The sequence below is a fragment of the Echinops telfairi genome, unplaced genomic scaffold (genome assembly GCF_000313985.2).
Source record: "Echinops telfairi isolate 266 unplaced genomic scaffold, ASM31398v2 ScPeMD7_36;HRSCAF=134, whole genome shotgun sequence".
NCBI classification, from domain to species: domain Eukaryota; kingdom Metazoa; phylum Chordata; class Mammalia; order Afrosoricida; family Tenrecidae; genus Echinops; species Echinops telfairi.
Window position 1 is genome coordinate 2,898,761 of NW_022103934.1, and position 8,220 is coordinate 2,906,980.

At 55.6% G+C, this 8,220-nt stretch overlaps 1 protein-coding gene across 1 annotated transcript in view; it reads left to right on the forward strand.

The window, feature by feature from the left end:
- The window catches only part of MYO1F (myosin IF), a 53,237-nt gene that overhangs the window by 26,003 nt on the left and 19,014 nt on the right, over nucleotides 1-8,220 (forward strand). Inside the window, exons 8-13 of the mRNA XM_045290299.1 lie at nucleotides 567-763; nucleotides 2,180-2,260; nucleotides 2,394-2,480; nucleotides 4,113-4,199; nucleotides 4,887-5,054; nucleotides 5,990-6,075. Of these exons, the coding sequence (XP_045146234.1) occupies nucleotides 567-763; nucleotides 2,180-2,260; nucleotides 2,394-2,480; nucleotides 4,113-4,199; nucleotides 4,887-5,054; nucleotides 5,990-6,075 (706 nt within the window). The remainder of the gene's footprint in view (nucleotides 1-566; nucleotides 764-2,179; nucleotides 2,261-2,393; nucleotides 2,481-4,112; nucleotides 4,200-4,886; nucleotides 5,055-5,989; nucleotides 6,076-8,220) is intronic.

The following is an 8,220-nucleotide window of genomic DNA, read 5'->3' on the forward strand; positions in this document are numbered from 1 at the left end:
GTGAGCGGAGCTGTCCCCCAAAAGACCAGGGGGGCCAGTGCAGAAGACAAGTGTGTGGAAAGCCTGTGTTAGGACGGGGAACACTTACAAGGGTGTGAGTGTGAGTCCCTGTATGTGTGCCTGTGTGTTTGTGGGTACGTGTCTCAGTTGTGTGCTTCTGAGTGAGTCTGTGTGTGCATGTAAGAATCTGTGCGTATGTGTACTTGTGTGTATGCGTGTGTACTTTGTGTGTGCCTGTGAGCCAATGTACTTGTGGGCATGCATATGTGTGTGTGTGAATCTGTGCATATGTATGTCTGAGTGTGTGTATCCATTATCCATGTGTATATGTTTGCTTGTATGTGTGAGCCCATGTATGTGTACAAGCGTGTGTGTGTGTGTGTGTGTGTGTGTGTGTGTGTGTGTACTGTCACTTCCTGGCCAGGCATCATCAGAGGGCAAGAACCCACAAAGTCAACTTCTGGGCCACTGGACAAGTTACCAGGGGCGGGGGTGGGTGGTGGGTGGAGGTTGGCCAGACACAGAGCCCCAGCGCCTGACAGGCTGCTTGCCCCCGTCCCCTCCAGTCCTGGCCTTTCCTGCCTACCTGCTGGGCATTGACAGTGGGCGGCTGCAGGAGAAGCTGACCAGCCGCAAGATGGACAGCCGCTGGGGTGGGCGCAGTGAGTCCATCGACGTGACCCTCAACGTAGAGCAGGCTGCCTACACCCGCGACGCCCTGGCCAAGGGGCTGTACTCCCGTCTCTTTGACTTCCTCGTGGAGGTGAGGGAGAGCCTGATGGGGATGGGTGGGCCCTGGGTGCCGCCCTAGGCAGGGCTGAGGCGGCAGGTGGGCAGGCCCCGGCTGGGCGGGACTTCCAGCAGACTGTTTTAGTTCTTGGGCTGTGGCTCTTAAGGGACAGAATCTATTGCCTCGTAGCCCTGGAGGCTAGCCCTCAGCAGGGTTCTGGAGAAGGGCTCCCGCCTTGGGAGTCCCAGGGGGCCCTGGTCTGCCCTTCCCAGGGCCCTCCCTCTGCTCCTGACTGTCCTGCTCTGAGTTATGTGGGGCATGAGTTGAAATGGATTCACAACCACAATAGCTCACATATGTGTACATCTACACAGTTCATAAGGCATCCCGGTGGCAGAGTGGTTCTGCATTGGGCTGCGAACCACAAAGTCCGCAGTTTGAAACCACCAGCCACTCTGCAGGAGGAAGATGAGACTCCTGTAAAGAGTGACAGTCTCAGAAACCCACAGGGGCAGCTCCACCCTGTCCTAAAGGGTCGCTTTGAGCCAGAATGGAGTCCATGGGAGTGGGTTTGGCTTTTTGGTTTTATATATGGTAATACTTCAGTTCGGGAACCCCAGGGGTGCCATGGTTAAAATGCTTAGCTTCTAACCAAAGGCCTGTGGTTCAAGCCCACTGGCTGCTCCAGAACAGGAATACATGGCTCTCTGCTTCCATAAAATTTCCACACACACACACACACACACCCAAAAAAAGCCATTAGGTCAAATCCACCGTATAGCGATCCTATAGGATGGGGTAGAACTGTCCCTATGAGTTCCTGAGACTGTCACTCTTTGTGGGTGTAGAAAGCCTCGTTTTACTCCTTCGGAGCAGTTGGTGGTTTTGAACTGCTGACCTTGCGGTTAGCATCCCAATGTGTAACCCACTACACCACCAGGGCTCCTCTCCATAAAATGTGTGGCCCTACAAACCCTATGGGACAGTTGTATGCTGTTCTATAGGTCATTATGAGTCAGAATCAGCTCAGTGACAGTGGATTGGGTTGTAGATATAGGGTCCTAGATGGCACACATGGTTTGCATTAGGCTACGAACCAAATGGTGGGTGGGGCAAATTCACCCAGAGATACGGTGGAAGAAAGGCCTGGCAATCAAACCCATGGCCACACCGTCGATTCTGAAGGAGCAGGTGGTGGGTTCGAACCAACAATGTCTTGTTTCGCAGCCAAGCTGCTTTATCTGCTGTGCCACCAGAGCCCCTCCAGTAAGAGCACAGCTGTTGAAAACCCTTGGTGGGGGGAGCAGTTCTAGTGGCCTCACAGGGATCACCACGGCCTGGACTCGCCCTACGGCCCAGAACCGGGGAGGGTAAGAGAGAAAAGTGTGAGGAGGCCATGAGCCCGTGAGGTGAGAGAGCAGGTGCCCACTATCCCCACCCGTGTCGCAGGCCATCAACCGAGCCATGCAGAAGCCACAGGAGGAGTACAGCATCGGCGTACTGGACATCTACGGCTTTGAGATCTTCCAGGTAGGGCGCACGCCCCCTCCCCACTTCCCAGCCTCCCCGCACCCCACCACCGTGGTGATGGAGGGATGGTAACCAATGTCCGCGTGCGCGCGGGGCCCGCGGCGTCAGGCCTCCCTCCCCCTTCCCTCGACAGAAAAATGGCTTCGAGCAGTTCTGCATTAACTTCGTCAACGAGAAGCTGCAGCAGATCTTCATCGAACTCACGCTGAAGGCCGAGCAGGTGGGCGGGGCCGCGAGGGGCGGGGCCTCCCTGACCCCACCCCTGGCCTTCCTGGGCACCTTCCTGAGACTTGCCTTCAAAGGAGGATTTCTGCTAAGCGCTGGGAAATGTCTTCTCTGATCAATCAGCGGTGATGGGTTCAATGTGGCCGTGGAGGTGTCCTGGTGGCACGGCGGTTAAGCGCTCGTCCGCTAACTGCAGAAAGGCTGAGGGTTCGAACCCACCAGAGGCTCTCCGGGAGGAGACCCCATTGGGGCAATTCTAGTCCATCAGATGAGGGTGCTATGCACTGGAACCCACTCGGCCCCAAACGACATTATTTCGTGATTAGGGGCCCTAAGAGCTTCGTGGTTACTTGGGCTGCTAACCACAAGGTCAGCAGTTCAAAACCACCAGCGCCCTCGGGAGAAGAAGGAGGCTTTTTACCTCTGTAAAAGAGTTACAGCCTGGCAAACCCACAGAGGCAGTTCTACCTTGTCCTACAGAGTCGCTCTGAGTCAGCCTTGACCCGATGGTGGTGAACCTGAATTTGGAATATAGGGTCACAGCGAGTCGAGGAGCCCTGGTGGGAGTCCTGGGGTGGGGGTGGGGCCGCAAATGGCTAAAGGCTACGAACCAGAAGGTTGGCCATTTGAAACCAGCCCAAGTGTCTCGGAAGAAAGACCTGGCAGTGGACTTGCGAGTAGATCACTGCCATGACAACCCGATGGGGTGCCGTTCTCTTCTGAAACGCAAGGGGTCCCCATGAAATGGACTAGCCTGTACAGTTCAGGCCCACCCAGTGGCTCCTCAGAAGGAAAGTCTAGCGATCGCTTTCTAAGCGGTTAAAACCACACACAAGAAGTCAAACCAAGTTAAAGGTTAAACCGATTCCATCAGGTAGATTCTGATTTGCAGGGTTTCTGAGACTACATAGTTCGGGGAGCTGACAGCCACATCTCTCTTCTGAGGATCTGCGGCCGGGTTTAAGTCACGGGCCTTGTGTAGCAGCCCAATGCCTGGCCTACAAACACACACCAGCAGGGCCCCATCTGGTCACAGTCCTGAACACCCAACCACCCTGGAGCAGTCCTGGGCCCCCCATGAGTGGGATCGACTTGACTTGGCTTGACGAGTCTCATCTTTGCTTTTATTTTAAGTGGGTGCTCTGTGCCAGGTATGGTTGTAGATGCTGAGGACCCCGCTGTGAGCAACAGCTCCCTGCTGGGTTAGTTCAAGGTTGCTTCAGAAGCAAGACCGAGGCAAGGATCCAGGGCCAACTAGCTTATTTTAAGGAAGGGGATCCCAGGAAGCACCAGGAGACTGGAGGGGGAGACCAGGGGGTAGGGAGTGAGACTGGCAAGAAGCAGAACGAACTTTGGGTTACTGGGTGAAATTCTGGGGGAGATAGCACAAGCGTGGCTCAGATGTGTCCCAGGGGCCAGGGCCCTGCGCTGCTCCCCTGCCACTGGATGGGTGAAGGCTTGCAGGGAAGGGTGCTTCTCGGTTGCTTCTGGCTGATCCCAAGAAAGGGTAAATGGGTTTTGCTGCCAGAGACAGATGAAGGGGGTATGGCTAGTGCACCCTCCCTTTGTAACTTGCATTCTAGAAACAGACAGATGACCCCCACCTCTACCCCTCATTGCCCCCCAGGAGGAGTATGTTCAGGAGGGCATCCGCTGGACCCCCATTCAGTACTTCAACAACAAAGTTGTCTGCGACCTTATCGAGAATAAACTGGTGAGGGGCAGGCCAATTCTAGCGTCCCCTGGGCCCTGGAGCCGGGTCTGGATCTGGGCAGGGCAGTGGGAGGTCTGTGTACTCCAGCCTACAGCTCCCATGGGTCCTTCTCTACCCCACGACTCCTTTGGGACAAGAAGACCCTGTGGAAATCTCCCACTACTCCCCAGCCCCCACTTCCTCAACAAACCTTCCTCCCCTCTGGGCAGCTGCTCAGGTCCAGAGGGGGCAGCCCTGGCAGTCCTCCCAGACCAGAAGGGGGAAGAGGCACGCACCCCAAGGGATGCCTCCTCTGTCCTGTGTCACCCCCACACACCTCCTCTGCCCTCCACACACACCTTTTGCCCTGACATTCAGAAGCCTTGGATCATGGGATGTACGTCCACCCAGCTCTAGCTAGCCTGTACATTTCCTCTGGCCACATCCCTTCTACCTCTCCCCACCACCACCCCAGGAAGTTAGATGGGGCAGGGCAGGGCCAGACAGACACCCCCCTCCTTGGCCCTCTTCACTGAACCCTGGCCAGGGGCCCCCATCTGGCCCCACCCCACCCCTCCTCCCTCTCTGGCGCTGCCTCCTCTGGAACATGCCCACCCCCACCCCGTTAACCTGGCCCTCTTTTGTTCTGATTCATTCATTTTCCCCCACCCCCGTCTATCCGGCTCCCCGTCATCTCCGCCCCCACAGAGCCCGCCGGGCATCATGAGCGTCCTGGATGATGTGTGCGCCACCATGCATGCCACAGGAGGCGGAGCAGACCAGACGCTGCTGCAGAAGCTGCAGGCGGCCGTGGGCACCCACGAGCACTTCAACAGCTGGAACTCCGGCTTCGTCATCCACCACTATGCCGGCAAGGTGCCTGCCCCACATAGCCTCACAGCCCACCCCAACCCACCCATGGACCCCCGGGACCCCGGCCCAGGATGCCAAGCTGCCACCTCCCAATCCCCAAACTTGAGCTGGCCCACCCTAGCCCCCAACCAGGTCTGCAGAACCCACTGACGCCAGAGGGACAGGCTATGGCCAACCCCAGTCATCAGCACCATGCTCACCATCGGCCAGGCACAGGCGGGGTGGGGGGGTGGGGGGGGTTCCAACTCCCAGACTGTCCGGGAGGCCATGCTCCCTCAGCGAGCACTGTTGAACCCCACTGACCCTGAACCAGGTCTCAGTGCCCCCGCTCACAGGACAGCTTATGATGCCCCCAACTTGGGCTGTGCCTGTGCTCAGGCCCCACCGCCCACTTTGAACTGTGACCCCATTGATGCCCCTGACCCAGAACACATCCCTACCTCTGAGTCCAGGTTGGAGATCGAATGTCAAGAGTACCCAGACTCAGGACACACCCCCGATATGGGCTTAATCCCAGTCGTCTGGGACCCTGGGCACACACTCAGACCCAACATGGGCATCAGGCACCCCATGGGCTCCCCATGGGACCAACATGGACATCAGGCACCCCAGGACCCCTTGTCTTGGTGGCAGCCTCCCATGTCCCTCAGCCAGGCTGCACAGCCCTGGCCAGGCGCCACGGAGTCCCCCACTTAGATAGCAGCCCCAGCCCACAGCCCCAGCTAAATCCCCCATGGGCCCCTGCACAGCCCTGTAACCTCCAAACCTCAATCCACCAGGTTTCGGACACCCAAACTAACCTCTGACTCCTGGTTGGGCAGCAGGACCCCAGGGATCCCTCCCCTCCCCCATGCTGAACCCTAGACCCCACTCACCCACCCTGATCCCTCCACCTCGGCTGCTCACTTCACCAACGCCCCCCCATCCTCACCCTGCAGGTCTCCTACGACGTCAGCGGCTTCTGTGAGAGGAACCGGGATGTTCTCTTCTCCGACCTTATAGAGCTGATGCAGACCAGTGAGCAGTGAGTGGGCCCGGGCGTGGGGCCTCCGCACACACCACCCCCTGCAGGAAGTGGGAGGCCTGGGGCCACCCCATCTTCTCCAGAGCTGCAATCATGCCCCTGACTTGGGTAGGGGGAGGTGACTGTGTGGCCAGGACCGGGTCCTCACTCACTGGTTCTGTGGAAGGCCCCTGGGTAGGGCTGGTGATTTAGACTTGACCACTAGTTTTAAAAGGAGCCCTGGTGACACAGGGGTTGAGGCACTGAATTGCTAACCAAGAGGTCAGCGTTTGAACCCACCAGCCCTTCCCAGCCCCTGCAAGAGAGAGAGGTGCCATTGGTTGGCTTTCGGAACCATGTTCCCAATTGTATCTCGCACAAGTGAAATGTTGCTGAAGACACTTCAAAAATGGCTGCGGCCATGCATCTACAGGGAGCTGCCAGAAAGACAAGCTGGATTCAGCAGAGGCCGCAGAACGAGGGGTAACACTGGTGTCAGATGGGTCTTGGCTGAACGCGCAGAATACCAGAAAGACCTTTACTTGTGTCTTGACTGTGCGGAGGCATCGGCCTGTGTGGCTCAGCACAAATTTCAGACAAGTTTGGAAATAATGGAATTCCAGAACACTTCATTGGACTCCTGAGGAAACTGTATGCAGACCAAGAAGCCGCCATCTGAAAGTAACCAGGGGTTACTTTGTGGCTCAAAATCAGGAAAGGTGTCTATCAGGGTTGTATCCTCTCACCACACGTGTTCAATCTGATTGTCGACCAAGTGATCCAAGGAGCAGGATTATATGAAGCAGTTGGCTTCAGGATCAGAGGAAGGCTTATGAACAATCTTCGAGAGCAGATGACACAACCTGCTTGCTCAAAGCCAATAGGACTCGAAGCACTTACTGGCAGAGATCAAAGACGACAGCCTTCAGCGTGGATTACACCTCAGGGTGAAGAAAACCAACATCCTCACAGCTGGACCAATAGGTAACGTCATGATAAATGGAGCAAAGGCGGGCTTGCAGTCAGGATATCAAATGAGATTTTGTATGGGCACATCTGCTGCAAAAGATCTCTTTAAAGTGTAAAACAGCGAAGGTGTTACTTTAAGGACTAAGGTGTGTGTGTTAGACCAGTTTGATGAGAGAAATAAATCCAGTGACACTCATATACGTGTAAGAAAGAGCTTTCTATCAAGAATTAATTGTATATCAGGAAAACAGCCCAGCCCAGTCCAACGCAATCCATAAGTCTGATACTAGTCCATCAGTCCCTCGTCAGACTCACGCAACCACATGCAATGATGCAGAATGCAGGAGGATCGCAGGCTGGTGGGTGCAAAGTCTTGTGGATCCCATGGTGGTGGGCACATCTCCAGGGCTCTGGTAGGTCTCAGAGTGACTTGCAAGCAGGAAGGTAAAGAGAGAGGGAGGGAGGTCCCCAGAGGCCTCCTTATGAGAAGTCCACACCCACAGGGAGTCCCCATCAGGCTGTGGCCTGATAGACAGGTTAGACTCCACCCCTACACTTTTATATATCAAGTTGACGTGAAATTATGTAACTACCACAGTGTGCCTGACCCAAGCCATCCTGCTTTCAATCACCTCACATGCATGGGAAAGCTAGCCAATGAATAAGGAAAGACTGAAGACGAGGTGCCGATGAGTCGCCATGTTAGTGAATAATATTGGACAGATCATGGACAGCCAGAAGAATGAAGAACTCTGTCTTAGAAACAGCACAGCCAGAATGGTCCTTAGCCGGGAGGATGGTGAGACTCCGTCTTAGGGATTTGGGACATGTCATCGAAGGGGACCTGGCCCAGAAGAAGGATGTTGCCACGCTTGGTCGACTGTCAGCAGCAACAGAGGAAGCCCCTTCGTGAGATGGACTGACCCGTGGCTGCAACACTGAGCACCGCATCGCAAGGACAGGGAGGTTGGTGCAGGACTGAGTTCCGCTCTACCTGGTGTTGCTGTGCGTTCAAACCTACTCAATGGAACTAACATTAACAGAAACTCGCTGCTGCCCAAGGTTATGAACCAGCCTTCCAAGTTTCACTTGTCACTTGGATCCCCTATAAGGCTCAAGGTCGATTTTTAAAAAAATCTCATTTAGCTAAACTAGTGTTTGGTTTCAGGAGCCCTGGTGGTGACGTGGGTTATGGGT